A 20520-nucleotide genomic window follows, 5' to 3' on the forward strand; every position below is an offset into this window, starting at 1 on the left:
CCCAAGGTGTGAGAAAACTTCGTCATAACTCACATGACATTGAACAGAAGAGAGATGATTCCTGTCATTACAATTTTGCTCTCACTGAGTAACTGCACAATGAAAGCATCTATGTCGTATTTTGACAAAAATAATTTTAAATAAGAATGTACACTCAGTTTTTTCAAAAGCCCATGAATACCTGAAATGTATCCTACAATAATTATATCAAATAATACATGTAGTGAAACACTGCGCACTAATCTATACATGAATTAAACACTGCGGTCATACACACGAACTGCTGAAGGAGCTTTATTGGATTTAACGCTCCACTTTGTGACAGTGCACAAAACTGGAGGAGAACAGACCTGTTTTTCCTCCCTGTCAAGGACGGGAAACACCAACCAACTCCACCTTTGCCTGACGCCTTTAGCCTCAGTGTTTGGATGAATGCCAATCTCTTATTTATCGCCTAAAGTTTAATACTGTAGTCCACTATCAGTTGGATTTTAATTCCACTTGTAATGGGATGAGATTGTTTCAGTCTTGATCATTTATGAACTCAGACATGAAAATCCAGATATATATTACAATAAAACAGATATCACATTTGTTTGGTTTGTTTTGAGCCTTGGCACTGCAAAACTAGCTCAGCTGCTGTAACCTGAAACTCGAATACCTGTTGTCTTGTTTAACTCATTCAATTCAATTCAGTTTTATTTATATGGTACGGTGGCCCTGAGAGGCTGAATGGACTGCAACTTAAGAAAACACCAGCAATAAGAAAAATGCTGCAAAAGCACACAAAACACAACGGAAATAGGAAAAAACAAAAAAAACAAAAAAACAGAAATAGGAAAAAACTGATTTCCTAAAGCACAAGGGAAGTGTTCCTGGGAGACACCTCTGGCAAAACCAGGTTCAGGGGCAGGTAGGTACTCATGTACTTCATCTAGCTGTTCAGAAATTACTGACAGCATGATAGCATTTAGCATCAGCTCCAGAGGCGGAGGCAGACATTTGATACACCCGGGGCTTAGCCCTAAAGGGTAGTATGCATGTGGGATTGGGGGGGTTAGAAATGACTGAAAGATTAATAATAATAATAACAGATTGGATTTATATAGCGCTTTTCAAGGCCACTATTCTTTCACTCTCACATTCACACACTGGTGGAGGCAGCTACAGTTGTAGCCACAGCTGCCCTGGGGCAGACTGACAGAAGCGAGGCTGCCATATCGCACCATCGGCCCCTCTGGCCAACACCAGTAGGCGGTAGGGTAAAGTGTCTTGCCCAAGGACACAGCGACCAGGACAGAGAGCCTGGGGATTGAACCGGCAACCTTCCGGTTACAGATGCGCTTCCCAACCCCTTGAGCCACGAACATTTTTTTACTGTACAACATCAATTTAGAGTAAACTTGGTTTTTTTTTGGATAAATAAATGTTGAAATATCTTTTGAATTAGTTAAATGTCAGAATAAAGAGAGACAGAGATCTGTCTATTTTTTATCACTTTCATTAAATTTAGGAGTACATATACACTAAGTTTATTGTTAATTAATAAGAAAACTCCAGACGATTCCATCCTGAGCTGAAGAAGCTTCTGATAGGTTAGTAGAGTCCATGTGAGTAAATTGGTGGCACAGCTGTGGATGCATATAAGGCAAAACACAGAGCCTGTTTCTTTAAAATGGGAAAATCAAGAGATGTCAACAAAAGACCAGGAAAAGAACTGTGGAGCTCCATAAGTGTGGCTCAATTTGAATACAATTTGGTGCCATATAGAAATACAGATAGTTTCTCTCTTTACTCTTAAAGTTAACAAATGTGTTTTTTATGTTTATCAATCTAAAAAAAAAATAAACATTTAGTCTGATTTGATGTTACAATTAAAAAAGTGTTTCTGTTTTTATCTGAAGCGTTTGTAAATATCTGGTTTCAACTGTATATTTGATGATGTTGGTGTTTGGCTTGATTTTCAGCACAAAGAGGGAGAGAGAGGAACAGAGAGGGAGAGAGAGAATGAGGACAGCACAGAGATGGAACAAGAGCAGGTGAGACACACATGTTAGTCAAATGGTCGTTTACCAAAAGTATCACCGTATCATAGGTCCTCATGTATCTCGTACCTAGTGTTTCTTTTTAGGTTTGTTATTTTTCAAATTCTATATTTATTAAGTTATGCAGGCTTGTTTGCACAACAAGGCTAAATAATTATATAAACTTTTGTGAATCTACATAGTGGACTTTGGTAGAATTAAAAAATAAGTGTAGTGCAGGTCTATGATGATTTTAGTGCTCATTTAGTTCTGATTCTGGTTCTGTCTTGGTTAAATCCTAAATAGTCCTGATTTTGAACTGTTGTAGTCCTGTTTTAACTCCGGATCAGTTCTGGGTCTGGTTGAATTGGGGTTTAGTCCTCGTGTCTTGATGCAGCCCCGTCTGAGCTGGTTCATACCAATATTAGGGGGGATTTACGCACAGTCGTAAATTCCCACAGTGCACTATGTGCTTCGAATATTGTGTGTAGTTTTTGTTTTATACAGTGCTGTTTGTGAGACAATGACCCCACCTCATTCCCTCATACTTCCTACTATATCCATTTTGCAGGCATTCAAACTTTGCATTATTGCATGCTTAAAGTAAGCAAGGATAGTCAAAGTTTAACAAACCAGTCTGCAAGGTATTTTAATTTCATAGTACAAACAGGAGCATGAAAGAAATGAAAAAAGATATTTAAAAATAATGTAATGCTTTGCAAATTATTATTAAAGTGCTAGTCATTCACATTATTCAGTGTTTTAAATATAAGTGAGGAACATAGACTTATGAAGTGAAAAAATAAATAGTAGACACAGTGACTGTATGTTTGTAAGTTTTCTCCCCAACAAACACAACAATGTCAACGAAACGTTTTACACCATCAAACGCACCTGCGGTAGCACCCAAAGGCAGAGGACGATGCTATTGCTAACCATCGCACAAAATGTTGGACTTCTGGACATGCTAAAGGAAGGTAGAAGTTACCGTATTTTTTGGATTATGAGGCACATTTAGCGAAACAAAATCCCGTGTTCTGGACCTGAAAACAGGGTTTGATCTTTGGTTTCATTCTATGATACTGGACTTATTTTTCTACGAAGGTTTGAACTTTGAGAGTGTTTAAACTAGAGAGAAAAGTGTGAAAATGTCCATGCCTGTCTGAGAAAAGTGTATAAACTGTGTAGGGAGGGGTTTTACAGCCTTAAAACATCTATACTAATTGTAAAAAAAAAAGTTTGCTACTTCGTGGATTTCACCTATCACGGGTTATTTTTAGAAAGTAACTCCCGTGATAAACAAGGGACCGCTGTAAAGCTCTTTGTTGCACTGGTGCAAAGGGCCTGCAGGTGCTCGTGGTCAGTGTTAGGTTACATCAAGTGTAGCAAGTACTTAATTTGAAGTTAGCCTAATGACACTTGGAATAATTAACCGAATTCTAACTTTAGTGTAGAGGATAGACATCAGTGAAGATAGCTTGTGAAACTGTTTACATCTTGTTGAATCCGGTTGTGTAAATCCACAAAGAGTGGCAGGTCAGCTGATCACAGTCTATACATGAAGAAAACCTACTGGAGCTCACATTAGAAATTACAGACTTGTGATTCTTTTCCCTATGCTGAGCCACTACACATAAATTACGGTTACTCCTGAGTGTCCCATTTTACTGTTTAGGTGTGGAGGCAAAGTCACCCTCTACAATGTAGGCAACAAAATGGTTATTTTTAAAAACAACAGAATGAAGCTGTCATGGGAATTAGAATTTAGATTGGAATAGTATTTGCCTTCTCATGTACTAATATTGTTTTATATTATATTAATGTAGGACAAGGTTCGGATGCCTTTTTACAAAAATGGTTATTAGAATTTTCCTTAAAGGAGTTCCTTTACATTTCCAAGCCTGTACTTTTTCCACTTAACCTTTACTGCAATCCTGTTATTCTTTATATGCAGTTTTTATGTCTCAGTGACCACTGAACTTAAACAACATATCTGCCCGTATAGCTTGCCCAGAGGCATTTCAAGGTGGCTACAAAGTGCTGGGGGTTATTTTGTTTTTCTCCTTCTGTTCAACTCTCAGAGGCACATGTCGACATTGTGCCTGTGTCTCTTTCAAGTCAGCCCAAAGTTTCACCACCTGTTTGGGGCTTCGCTTGTGGATCACTAAGATGGTGTGGTACGAACACGGGTCTTTCCCTTCATTTTTGGGGAAGTCAAACATGAGGAAGGCGTGGTTGTGCGTGGGGAAGGCATTGAGCCGCACCATGCACATCCCTACGTACACGTCATCGATGGGGAACAGGTGAACTCTTTTAGAAATTAAGTGCAGACGTCTGGTCAACTGACCCGAGTACACCAACCCTCCCCCGCCTGCATACGCGGGGTATAACCCTTTGTAGAAGCTGTGTGGGATAAAGTACTTTGAGATGTTGACTCGGTTGGGTGAAGCTGCTCCTATGACGTCCCCAAACACGAAGTTGTGCATGTTCTTCTTCACATGCGGCTTCTCCATCTGGATCTGGAGGTAGGTTATCAGTTTTGGTGTGTTGACAAAGATGTCATCATCTCCTTTGAAGACAAAGTGGGTCTGCTTGCAAGAGTGTGAGAACCAGCTCCAGAAGAGCACATCCTTCAAGGTGAGATTGAAAAATGTATCCTCAAAGTCCCACTGCAGAATATCTCCATAGAGCGTACTCTCCAACTTGAGTAACGCAGACACATCCACACCCGGTTCTTTGGTGTTTTGCTTGCCCAGCAGGAATACCCTGCGGACATAGGCTCCACCATTATCTCTGCCACTGCCATTTATCTTCTGTCCTGCCACCCATCCCACCTGGCCCCAGGTCTGCCGAATAGCCTGTCGGTTGTTGAAGTTATCCAGTGTTGTTTTGATGGCGAAGAGAATCAGAGGGTCCTCCCGCTCGTCTTTTCCCTGAGCTCCACATTCTCCACCTGGCTGGAGGAGAACCGGGTAGTCTCTTGTCTGCATGTACTTGGTGAAGTCTTGCACCTGTTGTGGTAGCTCGTCAACATTATATGTCATGTTGTTGAGTCTGCGAACTGCAGAGAAACTCTTCTTCAGCAGGAAATCATCAAAGCTGATATTCTTCATTAATCCCTTGGCTTCGTGGGGGTGCAGGATGGGGTTAAATTGACGGTCAACGACCAGCTGGAGCTGGTTCCAAAAAGCCTTTTTCTGACATTGGTTCTCCCAGAAAATTTTAGGGAGTGAGACGAAGATCTTTTTTCTTAAAATTCCATTGGCCACAAAATGAGAACTCTTCGGCATGATTTCACTCGCTGGTGCTGTCATGCTCCTCATGCTCATACACACCGTGAGACCAACGTAGACAAAGAGCAGGGCCAGGAAGATGCAAGGCGTGCACACACAGATTAACACCCTGCGCCAGCGAAAGTAACACGGTGCCATTCAGCTGCAAATACACAAACACCAAGTTACACTGAAGAAATCTGACATCTGACAATTTCTGAGTTTCAAAATATAAAACAATTATTAAATGTACAATAGCGGATTTATGTGTATCTGGATCGAGAGGCAAAGCTCCGCAGAGAAATGAAGTGAAGAAGCATGAGGAAATGGAAGATTTGCAAAAGAGAGATGAACTAAGACCATATGTAACAGTGATCTCACAAACGAGTGCGTAAAATAGATTTTAGCTGAGTTCTTTTTGATCACATGATTAACAGCCAGTATAATTGGCTCATTTGGCATGTAAGCATTGAGATGCAAAGCAATTTTTTTCTGGTCATTTCAAAGCCATGCGCAATCTTGACTCCACCAATCAAAAACCATGTGCTTTGATTGAAATTTAGTAGTGTGGTTTTTAGCAGATAATTATCACAAGTTCAAAAGGAACGTTTATTTAGAGTTAAATTTAGTCACACTTTGAGGTATGAAAAAGAGTTAAGCACATTTTTATTAGCAGATAAACAAACGCAGTCTACAAATTCCTTGTGTTAACAAGAAACTGAAAAGATGATGTCATTTTAAAAAACTTACCTTCTTAGGTCTAAATCAGTGACAGCCCAAACTTCACTATTCCTAACTCTAACTCCTATTCTGACCCGAGCCAATAAGAAGATGTCATTTTTGGCTTTTATTATATTGTTTTCCCATTGAGGGTAGAAAGAAAATCATAATTTTAACAAACAAGCATAAAAAAATCACAGTTTTTCTAAAAACTCTGTTTTGGTCTCTTCCCAAATATAGAGGTTAGGGTTACCATGACTTCAACCCTAAAAGGTTTAATGAAGCTGTTGATGTCAGCAGTTTTCTTTGCTTACCTGTTTTTAATGAAGGCTTTCTATTTCACGGAATAATCACATAGTTGTTGTTATCTAGTTGAGGAGCGTTGTCCAGCACAGTTTTGTCTCATTTAGTCTGAGTAAACTCTCTACTCAAGAATTAAAGATAAAATACAGTGAGTCAGTCTATCAGGAAGGTTTCCTCTGTAGCTGAAGCTCCTCCTTTGAGCCCTCTGGCTGAGGAGGCTGCTTCGGGTTCTGCCGAGCAGCATGGATACACCCACTTGTGAAACGAAGAGAAATTCCACCCACAAACAATGGGAAACACATCAATGTGTTTCATAAGAAATGAAGACGATACAAAACTAATAACATTTATCAGTGACTCAGCTGTTGGTGTCACTACCCCAGAATCACAGAGAAAATACTATGTAAAACATATCAGTGTGGGTGTGAAACTTCACTAGTTCATTCAGTTCATCTTGTGCACATGAATAACCAGACATCAGTTTGGAAACAGAACTTCCTTCTGTGCCGCCCTAAATCTCCACCTAATCTTTTCTTTTTTAGCAGCTTAATTATGACTTCATCACCTGGCAATCTTTTCATGGGCAGATTCCTGTCATCCGCACACCTATCAGGTCAGACAAGAACTCTGATTAAAAACGGTTGCATTTAAATAATGTGGTGTGTCTGCAATCCTGACACTAAGGTGTTACAACAGTTGTCATGGAAAACAAGTGTGAATCAGTTTGGTTGGTGATTGTTGTCTTAGGGTTTTCCCAATCTTACCTAAACGCTCCCTCCTCAGTGTTTGTAGCAGTTTGGAGGCATAAACTGTGGCTCCTCTCTGTCTTACATCCCTACATGTACATAGTAGCAAATTATATGCATAAGATGGGATGTTTTCTGTTTCTTTGTGTGAAAATGTGTGTCATCACCATCAACATGAATCTGAATCAAAATACCTGTTTATCTGAACATCCCAGCCGGGCTCACAGCTCTTAAGCCAAAGAGCTCACAAATCAAGGTTGTTTTGTAATATTCTAGATAATATTCTTATAAAGAGTGCATATTTTCCTTTTTATTCCTTCCCTTGTTATCTCTGATCCCGTAAAAACCTCCGCAGGATTGTGACACATTGTGCCTCAAGTATTTGAAGTATTTAGGCAAAGTCTTACAAACAGTTTCAGCTGCAGCTAAGAGTACAAATGGTTGTAAATGTGTGCTGTATGTTAGTGTTAGGACCCTTTGGTCCACAGTAAGTAACTTTTGGTTCCCGGCTTCCAAACGTTTCAGAAACCTAGCTTGTTCTCGATCAACTGTAAATTAGATAATAATGGACATTATTAGTTGTTCATGTCATAATGTGGGCTGTGAATAGTGTCGGCATACCTGATTAATTAAAAACTGAGAGCTTAAATACACAATAATCATCTGATATTCTGGTAACAGACTGAAGATGTGATCGTTTAGCTCCTTGCTCCTTTAGAACAGTTAAACCTTTAGTAGTAATGAAAACTTTCCTTACTATTACAGTTGTGGATGCACGTGGTTAAGGTTTCAAAGAATGTGGTCAGTGTTTGTGTGTAAGTAATCTCTGTGAGTTGAAAGGTCCAACTGCTCCAAACCCCGTTTCCAGCTATTTTCTTTCCTGCCCTAGGCTTCAGATGACCTCAGTGAGAGTGGATATGCTTCTGATCATCTCAGACCTTCTGCTTGTTAAAGAGGCAATCACGCAGTATTTCAGTTACAAAGATGACAGGACTGTTTCAAAAATGGTAGGAATAAAGTTTTATTTTTCATATGAAGGGGTGTTTTGGATTTTTCTTCTTTTACAAGTAGTATGTTTTTGATAAAACTTGCAAAAAATCTTCTAGCATATTCCAAGAATGATGGACATGAAGAGAAGGGGATTTATTGCTGAATGTTAAAATGAGGACACGTTTTTTATTTCATTTTATTATTGTTATTATTATTTTTTTTTTCACCGAGTGGAAAAAAAAGATTTGCTTGCTGCTTTTTCCATGCACCCAACTACCAGTACCACTAGGACATGCAGGGGATTTGGGGTTGAGAGGAGGGGAGGAAGATGAGGAGTAGGAGGAGGATAGGTTGGTAGGTAAAAAAGACAAACTGCTTGACAAACAAACATGAGAGGGGCTGTGTGAGTGTGTCTGTGTATGCACGGTTTTGTGTGTCTGTGTGCTCAGTGTGTGTGCTTCATTGTGGATATGGATGTACGTGCGTGAGAGAAGTACGTGTGTTCGTAAAAAAGGTGGGTGGGAAGCGCGGGGGAGGGGTGGGGTGGGGTCGAGGAGAAAGAGGGTGGGGTTGTCAACAATTCGACTAGCTCTAGAAGCACACTATCCTCACTTGCAGTAATTTCAAATCGTTTGCAAATCCCAGATTGATTACAGTGATAGTAAGACAAAACTAGCCAGACCACTGGGCCGTGAACCCAAATTGTATTTTCATATCATACGATTCCCCCTAAATCTGAGGGGATAATTTCTATATCTGTGATCCATGCATTGCCTGTGTGGGGGGAAAAAGAAAGAAAACAAAACTCTACATATTGGAAATGAAGTCTAATCGGGACACATTGTATCTAACACAGTATCATTTTCCTCAGTGAACTTCAAAGGGTCTCTCTAAGGGTCTCAGAACCTGATGTACATCTGCAGTGGAAGAATTTCTGACATGATCGGACTACTGGTAGTGTGCTGTTTGGTTTTACTCACTGGACTTAACTTTGTCTGCTAGTTGCTTCTGTAGGAGGGCGAGGAAGACGTGACGGTGAGGTTGCGATGTGGTGGGTGGAAGGGGCAGACAGAGACACACATAACAGATCATTCAGTCAGTCAGTGTGACCAAGCAAATAAAGTTCAGTTGATAAAAGGTATAGGAATGCAAATCAAGGATGCAGTAATCAGGATTATCATATACAACCGTGTGAGCTAACTAAAAAGGTAGAATCAGCCTCGGAAACTCTCTTCCCAGCAATGTGAACCCGCACATGGTGCTTCTTCCCGATCGGAGCAGCACCGTCACTAGTGTGGCAAAATGTGAGCCCACGTAGCTTTCGGTGGGATATCCTTTTTTAAAAAGAAAACAAACACATTTTTTTTTAAAAGGAAAAAGAGCGAAAATGGGAAACCCAGAGGGAGATCCACCTTTCAGTGGTGGGGGCAGAATTCCAAGGTTACGCCCCTGCATCAGAGCGCAAACAGATGCCGTCTCTGCACAACTTCATCTTTTTAACACGGCTACACACATGCTCACTTAAACGCACACATAACTTCTTGGAGTTAAAGAAAAAAAGTAACTGAATCCGCCTACTGATTCCAAAAGTTTAATCAAACGCGTTGTTTACCGTCCTTTAGCCACAAGTAAGCGCGAGAAACCTGATAGATGGCGAAAAGAAGGGGAGTGAGGGGATGTCGATCTGACCTGCGAACTGAACTGTGACTGAGATGACGTGCGTTCTCTGCTTTGAGTCTTTTTGGCTGTGATGTGATGGGGAAGTCCTGAGACACAGTGCGGCTCTAAGCTGCTGGCATAGGAAACGAGCGGGCTAGGCAGTCCACGGGAGGCCAGAGTCAGGCTGGATTACAACTGGATTGGTTAGGTTCGGTTTGGATCGGCAGCTCCCTGGCCAATGACTGCTCACGGAGGGAGGTTCTTACAGTGCAATGGAGCTTCTGGCAGCGTGAGGATCGATGGAGAGGAGCGTGACAGTCAAACAACAGAGATCACACCCTCCACGGTGAACAGAGGCGCCAACCGAATGAGGCTTCATGAGGCGTGCAGAATGGATACAGGCACGCACACACACACACACACATACAGTACACGCACACTACAACCACCACCAATGTCATGGCAGCACCCTGAATACCTACACGAGGAATCTGGAGTCACTTTCCCTCGACAACTCCCCAACGTTCCTGCTTTTACAGAAATAACAAGAAATGACTGACAGGCAGCGAACGAGGACATAAATGACCGATGTGTGTTCATCCGAGGAAACTACCCTACACATCTTGGTTGCGTCAGTGACTAAATGTCCCTGTGAAACGAGCGCATCGCGTGGGTCATACTCATGTAAACAGACACCTTTTACACAGGAGGAATCAATATTGCATGATGACATAATCAGATCACAGTTCAAAAAGAGGAAGATCCCAAATCAGAGAAACAAACCAAAGCAAAAGGAGGAAGAGGGTTGGTCTCTATAAAAACGAGGAGTCTTTATAAGAAAGGCTACAAAAACTCAATGGGACCTCCAACTTCAGCATACAGCAAAAGGCACCACAATATTATTCTATTTATCTAACTTGTGAAAAAATTGGCACGTAATTCTCTTATTTTTTTCATCTCTCATAATGCTGTAAATCAAAAAACTTTACATATAAATATCCCCTCCCCCCCGTTATAAAAAAAGTCTTTGCTGTTAGCTAGTAGACAATTTTTGCTGAAATGAAAATAAATATTTCATTTGTTTAGAATATCTGTCTGTTATACAAAATAAAAATATTTCTCCTAGGTGCAGGTCTCTAGTCCACGGGTTGTGTGTAAGAGGAAGGGGAGTGTGTGAAGTGGAGAGGGCGGGAGGTGGCGGGGGTGTAATGGTGGGCGTCGGAGGGAGGTTAAGTCTTAAAGGGGCATGTTGTCAGCCTTGGAGCGCTGCGACTGGGAGCCGCGGCTCTGCCCGTTGCTGCGCGTCCCTGGCCGACTCAGCCCGCGGTGAGTCCGTGTGTCTGCACCGGATGACGAACGGAAACCCGGGACATTTAGAGGCGGGTCCATGTTCATGTTCTGCATACTGAGGAAAGGCGTGCTCTCCCCGTGACCATCCTCTTCCTCCTCGTCCTCTTCCTCCTCTTCTGACTGGCTGAAGCTCTGTGAGCTGTAGTCCCGTAAACCCGCCGAGCGCTGTGAGATATGTCCGTTGAGTCGGTTGCGTCGCGGGCGACGCCGGCTTCTGATGGGTTCCCGTGAAGAGGCATACTCCTGTGTCGTCTCATAAGCCTCGTCATCGGGGAGCCGGTAGGGGCTGGACGGTAGACTTCCTGTGCTCTCTGTCAGGTAGGGTCGTCGAGGACGTCGGGGCTGCCTGTATAAACTTCCATCCTGAAACAGAGAAAACACAGATTTCTTAGAATGGCTGAACAAATTTATTGACCCACTGGTGTGTTGGTCTGCCTATGCATACAAGAGAAGGCGATCCTGCTGTGAAGCCTTCAACTGAGCACACTTCACCATGTATATCAAGAGACTGCATGCTCACATGGTAGCAGCTTGCTAATCACAAGGTGGATTTGGCCTAAAACTTACACTTCAATATCCTCCCAATTTACTCACCTGGGGACCATAATTTACAACATTAAGCATTAAGTTAATGTTGTATTTTACAAGACGTAATTTTAGCAACTGAGATCATAAAGCTATAAGAAAGTTGTTTAATGATGTCATAAATCAGGAAAGATGAAGCCCCTTTTTCTTTGTACACTTCTGTTTGTAACCAGTCACCCCCTGCTGGCAATTAGAAAAAAAAAATACAGGTTTAAGGCACTTCAGGCCCTTTGGCTTTCAATCCAGTTCAGTTAATATAGCACAAAATCACAATAACAGCTGCCTCGAGGCATTTTATATTGTAAGGTAAAGACCATACAATATTATGAGGAAAACACCAACAATCAGAAGGGCCCCTTTGAGGAAGCACTTGGTGACAGTGGGAAGAAAAAACTCCCTTTTAACCAGAGCCAGGCTCAGCCGTCTTCTATGTCAAAGCCATCTGTTTAGTACATCAATCTTTTGGTGACTTTTGGACATTAGGCAGCAGTTACTGTTTGTGTGCTAGTTTTGTGATGCTATTCTGTCCGTGCCACAGCAAAAACCATTATATTTCACAATAACCCCACAGAAGGTTGAATGCGACTTCACGAGCCTTGGCTCGGCTTTGTTGTCAGCAGTATCGGTGCACAGAAAGTAAAGAAAGACACCTCTGTACAGCCTGCATTCAAACACATGCTGTAGGGAGAGAATATGTTAGTCATGGTGGCTTGTTTACTTCTGGTAAATCAATTATACATATGGTTTGTGCTGAACATGCAAACATTATAAGGAAAATGAACTTGGGGACAGTGAATGCCCACACAGAGACTGCAGGTTACATGCTAAGTTCTTCTTATAACTAACAGATTTTTTTTTTTTAAAACAAAGAATTTTTTATATCTTCAATAACAGTAAAGCTGGGGGGAACAGACATGTGCTTTTGATATAGACTATATATTGTATATAGGCTTACGTACATCGGGGCACCGTAACAGCGGTTGGTCATCGTCTCTGTGGTAGGCGGCAGCAGCAGGTGGAAGGGAGAGGGCGTGGCTTGTGTTGGGCGAGGTGATCTGAAAAGTGGGAACCTGGGGAGGCAGCGGGGGGTAGTGGAACTCCACAGGAGACAGGCGTGCTGGCGTGGTCAGTGCAGACACATACCTGGATGAGGTTAGAAAAACACAAAAAATAACCACAACTGTGTGCATTTTTACCTTTAACAGATGCTCATATCTGGTGAACACAATGTTCTCACTTTAACAATGCACTTAGTAAGTGTGCACTCCTGCATTATTGAGGCGCTCAGCTGCACCATCGGTTTAATCATGATATTTTGAAAGAGGTCACACATCTGTCTGTTCCCTGAAAAGCACCATAACACACACAAAAACCAGCCCTCATTGTGATCTGTAAGTCTTTGAACTATGGAAGGAAAAAACTTCAAACAGAAACAACAGAAGCAACCAACTGGCTCAGGTCCCCCCATTATGTGCCAACAAACCTGCTTAGTCAATCACAAGAGTATAAAAGACATTACTGCTCATGTGCATTCACTCCAACAAGAACTGAATGACTCCTGCCGCTCACTGAATTCAGCTTTACTTGTGCATCCATGTCCCATATTCTGAAATACTACTTATTTATTATTATGCAGTATTAACATCCATCCATTCATTTTCTTCCGACCAAATGAAGGTCATGGGGAAGCTTGAGCCTACTTCAGCTGTGATAGGGAGAGGAATGAGGTCCACCCTGGACTGGTCACCAGTCTATAGCAGAGCTAAAGCTGGTTTTATGGTCGAGCAGAGGTAGTGTGCTCGCTGTCCGCTCTAGTCCAGAGATAAGCCCGTCTGTCTGAAGTGAGCTCTGTTGTCAGATAGAGGCAGTGTAAGTGTGTGGTATGACGAGCCTTGGGCCACTCTTGCTTGTACTGTTGTTGATCCATGAGCCAGACGCGGAGGAGAGAAGTTATAATATGCAAAGAGCTGAAGTGCAACTGAGTGTTAAATACAATGAGAAGTGTCACTGCAGCCTCAGTCTGTGCTTTTCATGTTGTAGTTTTTGATCTTTGAACTTTTTTCAGGGTTCTCCTGTTCCGATGAACTCTGCTGTCGCCCCGTTTCTCTTCTCTTTACAAAGTCATGGGTGAAAAAAATAAATAAAAGATGTCACACCTGTGTATCAAAACTAGGTGAGTAGAATCACCTAAACAACAACAAACATATAATAATAATAATAATAATAATAATAATAATAATAATAATAATAATAATAATTGAATTGAATGTAATTGCCTTCACCACCGCTATATCTTTTTACACATTATTATTAACAGTGTCTGGGTGATATAGTTCTTAAAAAGACTAAAAAAAGAAAGTCCTAGCAATTAATTGCCACTTGGTGTCGCCAGAGAGTAAAGGGCCTACTGTAGCAAGAAGCACAGCCAAGAAAAAGTGTTTAAGAGCCACTGAGCAAGTTCCTTCTCCCTCCAAACCACAGTGCCCACCATTTCCACTTTCTCTACCTGTCACTGTGAGGTGAGTCTCTTAGAGAATCGTAGGAGTCCCCGTACTGCATTCCCGGTCCCGACGCATCCGTACAGCCCCAGTGGGCGGCCCTCCTCGCCATGCATGCTGGGCTGCTGCACTTACTGGTTCCCACAGAGCTGGAGAGCCCACCTGACTGGCAGTCTGAGTTCATACTCTCTGTTCGCTCCATGCTCCACGTGTGCTCCTCGTGTCTGCAGGACGAGTTTAGAAGGTTATGACAGCAGCGGGGAGGAAGGGGGATACTAAGGGAGACTGAAGTTAATACACTGATCCCAACGACACACAACAGTCAGCTGTGTTAAGCATGAAAACAGAGCATCAGGACTCGTTTGTGTTGTGTTTAAGGTGGTTAAAGCTACCCCGTGTAGCTGCTGTACTTTGTTGTGCAGATATGTGCTTGCCGTGTACTGAAAGCTATTCATAGCAGATGGAGTGGATGTTATTACAGTGATCTAGCAGGCATGCCAAGCTAGGCCAAAGCAGCAGGCAGTACCACAGATAAGGGGCACAGGGTGTGCCCAGTGGCTGTGGTTGCAGTTAGAGCTCAGTTAATGAGTTATTACTCTGCCCTCTGGTGGTGAAGTGACTAATCAATCTGCAACTATGGAGAATCTTTTCTGTTTTAGCTGCAATTTGCTTAGTTAGCTCTAGCAATATAAGGTCACACAGACAGTTTATATTGTATTTTATATACCTGTATTGTGAAGCTTATCTTCACAATACTTTTAAGCTTGAGGGCGAGAGCTCAAAGTGGCACAAGTTGATATCCTATGACTTCAGTAAATTTAAAGAAAAAACATTTTGTTTTTCCCTTTGTTACCTTTGCTACATTCGTTCGTATTATATTGTATTATATTCAGGAAATTATTTACTTTAAAAGTAAAATTTGAAGTGAAACTGACCGTATCAACTATACAACACAGACCGTGATTTCTGCAAATCCTCGGAAAACATTGCATATAAGATTCTTATCAGGTCCTGTTGGTACTGTGGGTACGAGGTAATAAAGGAGTAAAACCTTTCAGTATGTGCATAAGTAATGAGTACCTTCAGAATATTTTGAAGGACAGGAGAAACAAATTACACTGTATTCGTAAGTACTTGGTACATGCACATCCTGCAGTTCCTTACAGAGCTTAACAATTTTATCATAAAAAAGAAAACACAAATATTTTTGAAATCTGTCAAAAACCTGTGAAAAAATACAATTTTTATACCCAAACTTTGACACTTAAATCAGAAAATAAATCAAACGTGACATTCAACCACTAAAACTCATTTTTCTGTTAAGTAGGAACAATTGCATATATCTGTAATTTGGTATCTTAATCTTAAAAATAAAATGTGCTTCTCCTCATTTACTGTAAAACAGTCAATCTTGAAATTCATGGATAACAACAATAATTCTATCTTAGCATTAAAGTGATCGTGTCGATTAAAGAGCTTGCACAAACTGGTGGATCAACCATTACAGAAAAAATGATTCTGGTAATTAACCAATAATGTTAAATTAGTGCAACTGCGGCATGAACCTTACACTCGATGATGTTCTATTAAATTTGTTATGCACTGTAAAGTACGTACGACAGCCCCCAGTGGATTTCCCAGATGTAGTAGTCACAGACCAATAACAATCCGATTATTTTGACTGAGGGTTGAATTGTGTGAACATTGTTTTAGTATGCTGCCCACCTTTATCTGTTTGGTGTTTACAAGAATGTCTGCAACAGCTCAAAGATAAAATGTGCTCCAAGTGGACAAAGACTAAGGATTAGGAGACCTGTTCTTTTGCTTGGATTATGTGTCCATCCTGACTGCAGTGTGTGTACCTGGAGGCATGTGAGGCAGTGGTAGAGTGGTGGGAGCGGGTCGACATTCGACTGCCTGCATAGTTGCCTGCACCCTCGGCTCCGTGGCTGATCACGCACTCGGTCGTAGGGACGCTCTTGGAGATGTACTGAAAAAATAAAACATAAAAGGCGTTTGATTGTTTTGTTACCTTCAAATCAAAGCAAAAACAAACATATGGACAGGGAATTTTAAATGTAACTACATCAGGGCGTTCTGCTCTTTCCTCTTCACTGTTTTCAGCTTTACGTTTATGCTGACTCATGCCTATTGTATCTCCACCAGGATGCTAGGTGTTTTCTGCCCTCTCTTTAACATGTAGCTAGCTGCGTGACACCAAAATTTCCCCATGTAGTCAGTGAATCACCGTTTTACTCACATAAACACTTTGCTGAAGGCAGGCCTTAACTCAAGTTTTAAATCGAAGTCACGAAGCTAAAAAAAAACTCCAGCAGGAACATGAACCAGCTGAGTCTCTGTTGGTTTCTGAACATCCAGTCCTCCTGTCTTTTTCCTCTTCGGTCGGTCATTAGCATTAATGAATATGTGAGGGTTTTCTGGACTTCTTGACACCCAAATCCTATTTCTGGGATGGGTATATTTAATTAAAAGCACTGATATATCTGGTTTTATTTTAATAAATGCTGCGGGGCTTTGATATAGTGGATTTTTATGCTATATCAGATCAGTAGCTATGCTTGTAAATTAATTGCTGTTGAATCGCACAGCAAAAAGTCAAATGAAATCAATTTGTTACAGTTGCAAACACTCTGGTTTCAACTTAACTCATTCACTGCCAGCCATTGGCAGTGAATGAGTTAAACCCATTGACTCATACACTGCAATTGACGGCTATAGACGTCAATGGCAGTGAATGAGTTAAGCTTAAACAGCTTCTCTGAAAGTAATGATAATTTGCAAAAACAAACTAAAATTAGGGCTCCACTCAGCTGAGTGTTATTATTGTTTGGACTCACGTCAACCATGGGGATCTCCTCAGGACCAGGGCCAGGATGATTTGGCCCATTAGCCAACATGCGGTTTGGCTGCTCCACACACTGATTCTGGTTTTGGTGTAGGTGACTCTGCATCTTCTTCCTCTGCTTCCTGGACGGGTGGTGATGATGAAGGAACAATAAGAGATCTACCAAACCGATGTCCTCTCTTACTACTGAATTCAAAATATGTGAGGGGACGTGGTAGAACATGAGTCAATAGAATTTAGCTGGCAAAATGTGAATTAAATGTATTTATATATTACTATTGTACTTACAGTCAATGTAAGATGCCTGCACAAAAGCGTTTTTTTGGTCTATAAGATGGTAGCAGTTTCAAGATGCCTTCCGCCAATCATGTTATTTAGATGACAATGTTCAAATATGGTACTGTGCAAAAGTCTAAGTAGTTTAGTCATTTAAAAAAATAGATTTGAGCAAATGTTCTCCAAGCTTTCTCGTGGTTTTTCAAAGTTTTTCTTCAAACATTGGCTGCTTTTTCATTTATTTTTGTTTCCACATAACAGAGAACTTAGCAAAAAAACTAACTTTAAATTGTATCTCTACGCTCTTTGTTACAAACAGGCTGTCACAAAACGAAATCACGTTCTTATTTCTTTAGTTGAATCTATGCAAAAGATCAAGTCTGACCAATTTAAAATAATCTTTTTCACCAAAAACTTAATTTTAATACATCTGTTTGCTAAAAAAGTGTCCATGAAAAATTTGAGGAAACTAGACAAGTAAAGGGCAAAACACAAAATAGCAAGCCTAAAACAACATCTATATTATGGACAGTATGTGAAAGTCACGTCCTTAAGAAACAGGCCCTTCACCATTCAGAAACGGTCTCAGTGGAAGACTTGCTGTCAAGAAGCCATTAAGGAAGGAAAACAAGGTGAAACGGATAAAGTCCGAAAATTACATAAGAGCTGGACTGAGGATCAGTGGCAACAGGTGTGATGGAATCATGAAGCCAAACTTGAAACTGTTGGTTCAAATGATTGTCAAATGTATCCTATATGGAAGACGTCAGTAGAGCGGGATGACAGTGAGTGTCTAGCGTTATCTGTAAAACACGGTGGAGGCTCTGTCTTAGTGTCGGCTGCATTTCAGTCGGTGGTGTTGGGAATCATGTCATAACTGCTGGAAGTATGAACACCATTATCATCCATTATGCAATACCATTGGGAAATCATCTGATTAGAAATGGCTTCATTTTTCCACATGTTAATGATCCTGAATACACTGCTAGTATAGTAAAAGCATAGTGGATAAAAAACACACAATGAAACACTGTCAGGCATGGATTGGCCTCCCCAGAGCCCAGACCTCAACTTTACTGAAGCAGTGTGGGACCATCTTGACAGAGAATGTAGCAAAAGTCAGAAACATCCAAAGAAGAGCTTTGAATGTCCTTCAAGAAGCTTGGAGAACTATTCCTGAAGACTACTTAAATTAAGGTGGTAATATCAAATATTGGCTTTTAAGCGCATTGGGATTTCTTTTTGTCTTATGCACTGCATTTACGTTTAATTTTGCAAATGTTTTAGAAAATCGCAGCACTTATTTTTCCTAGCAGAATACAGTGGTTTGAGATTTTTGCACAGTACAAATTTTTCACAAATAAAGATGCAGCTTCTTTTTTTCTTTAAATAGAGCACTCTAATAATGTCTTAATTAATAATATTTCAGTTCCAGAGGACAATTTCTGCAGAACAAATGCTTTCAGTCAAAGTTACTTAACATGCATGCAATATAAGGCTTCTGATTGTAATAGAGTACTTTTAGGTCTTTGTAATGGCACTTTTGCTTTTAACTTAAGGGTTAATTCAAAGGTTTTGAGTCTTTTGTATACGGTGGAATTGTTTCTTTTTGCTTCAAAGACATACTTTGTTTTGCAGTAGGCCACCACACAAACGATGCCAACCACTAACAACGCCACACAGATGCCTGTGATCGTCAGCACCCGCCTCTGGTAGAGCTCCTCAGCCTCTGTGGATGCAAATATGCAAACACATACACACACATTCAAACGCACATTTTACCATACCAAAAATACACACGCACACACGCGCACACACACACACACACATACAGCATGAGCACTATCCCATCTATGGCAACTAAAGAAACTGTTGTCCTCACTATGATCTGCTGTCATCGTGTCCCTGTGCTGTCTCTGTTCTATCAAATCACATGCCTTGGACTTTTAACGTTCTTGCAGTCACACAGTACTACACAACAAAGAGGAGTAATTATACAGTCTCACGACTATCATGAGGAAAAGCTGAGATGTAAACCTACAACCTGGCACAGACTTCCTGCTGTCTTAAACAAGTTTGTAATGGCCATGGGGATGTAATGCCACAGATGGCACTGGAAAAGATCTGATGCCATGCCTGTATGAATGGAGTCACACGAGACAAGTTGTCAAGATGGGGTAAAAAAAAATCAGGGTTAACACCACAGCGGCCCGAGAACCAGATGAAAGTTTGGTATTCACATAGCTCGCCATCAGCATCACAAACACAGGATTTTTTGAATTAAAACAAGTTGACACCAGATTGAATGTTTTGCTGCCCTCTGGTGGTGTGACCTATTACAGCCCAACAGCGATGTCACAATTTACCACCTTAACCTTAAGTTGAAGCTAAAAAGCGAAACATTTTTATCAAAGAAAAAGGTTTAAATAGCACCCATGGTGTTATGGTGTTTATTTTGTTATTTTACAATTTTACAATAATCTAATTCATAGCTCATATTCTTGGGAAAAACTGTGAACGACTATACTGTTTCTTTAACGTGCAAATCTCCTGCAAGAGTTCTTGTACATTGGGAAAGTAACCAATTTCAATTTAAACGGACTCAACAGTACAGGTGTGGAAGTCCCCGTGGATCACATTAAACTTTTATTTAGTTCATAACACAATATGGTGATGGCGCGTGAATCTTGTAGTGAATCCAATTCAGATTCTGGGGGCTGCTGCGGTGTAACACTCTGTGTCAGAACGAAAAGCACAAAACACAGTGCAACAAATAAACAGAACGTGAGAGGGAAGAGAGAGGGAATAAAAGCAGGAAAAGCAAAGTGGTGAAAAAGGAGGAAGCAGAAGGAAATACACAGAGGGAAAGGAAAGAGGCTGCAAGGGGAGCAGGGGCGTGTCCAGGAAAAAGGCCCAGGAGAAGAAAGAGGCCTGCGGGAACCAAAGACTGACCTGACTTTGTCCCCTTATCAACTAACTGGATTATCGAGGTCACTGCATTGTTAGTTACGGCCAAATTAACAGTAACTAACAGTAACTTTTTGTTTTCATCAACCTAAATCAGTGTCAGTGCGCCCTAGGGCAGCTGTGGCTACAATGTAGCTGTACCAGTGTGTGAATGTGTGTGTGAATGGGTGTAGATGTAGTGTAAAGCGCTTTGGGGTTCTTAGGGACTAAGTAAAGCGCTATACAAATACAGGCCATTTACCATTTAAATCTTCTGCAACACAA

The 20520-nt window shown here is 41.1% G+C and overlaps 2 protein-coding genes across 3 annotated transcripts in view; both read right to left on the reverse strand.

The window, feature by feature from the left end:
• Nucleotides 1-810: 810 nt before the first annotated feature.
• Nucleotides 811-6504, reverse strand: LOC101467932 (N-acetyllactosaminide beta-1,3-N-acetylglucosaminyltransferase 2). Its single transcript, XM_076890929.1, has 2 exons — nucleotides 6331-6504; nucleotides 811-5459 (listed from the first exon to the last, which is right to left on the reverse strand). The coding sequence occupies exon 2, from the start codon at nucleotides 5453-5455 to the stop codon at nucleotides 4055-4057; it is 1401 nt and encodes a 466-aa protein (XP_076747044.1). The 5' UTR covers nucleotides 5456-5459; nucleotides 6331-6504; the 3' UTR covers nucleotides 811-4054.
• Nucleotides 6505-10487: 3983 nt separating this feature from the next.
• The window catches only part of nrg2b (neuregulin 2b), a 69048-nt gene continuing 59015 nt past the window's right edge, over nucleotides 10488-20520 (reverse strand). For both annotated transcript variants that reach the window (XM_004563192.3, XM_004563191.3), the window contains 6 exons: nucleotides 18916-19018; nucleotides 17006-17135; nucleotides 16010-16137; nucleotides 14156-14371; nucleotides 12609-12792; nucleotides 10488-11427 (listed from right to left, as the gene is read on the reverse strand). In XM_004563192.3, coding sequence (XP_004563249.1) covers nucleotides 10951-11427; nucleotides 12609-12792; nucleotides 14156-14371; nucleotides 16010-16137; nucleotides 17006-17135; nucleotides 18916-19018 — 1238 coding nt within the window. In that variant the 3' untranslated portion in view covers nucleotides 10488-10950. The remainder of the gene's footprint in view (nucleotides 11428-12608; nucleotides 12793-14155; nucleotides 14372-16009; nucleotides 16138-17005; nucleotides 17136-18915; nucleotides 19019-20520) is intronic.

Source organism: Maylandia zebra, linkage group LG2, assembly GCF_041146795.1.
Source record: "Maylandia zebra isolate NMK-2024a linkage group LG2, Mzebra_GT3a, whole genome shotgun sequence".
Lineage (NCBI taxonomy): Eukaryota > Metazoa > Chordata > Actinopteri > Cichliformes > Cichlidae > Maylandia > Maylandia zebra.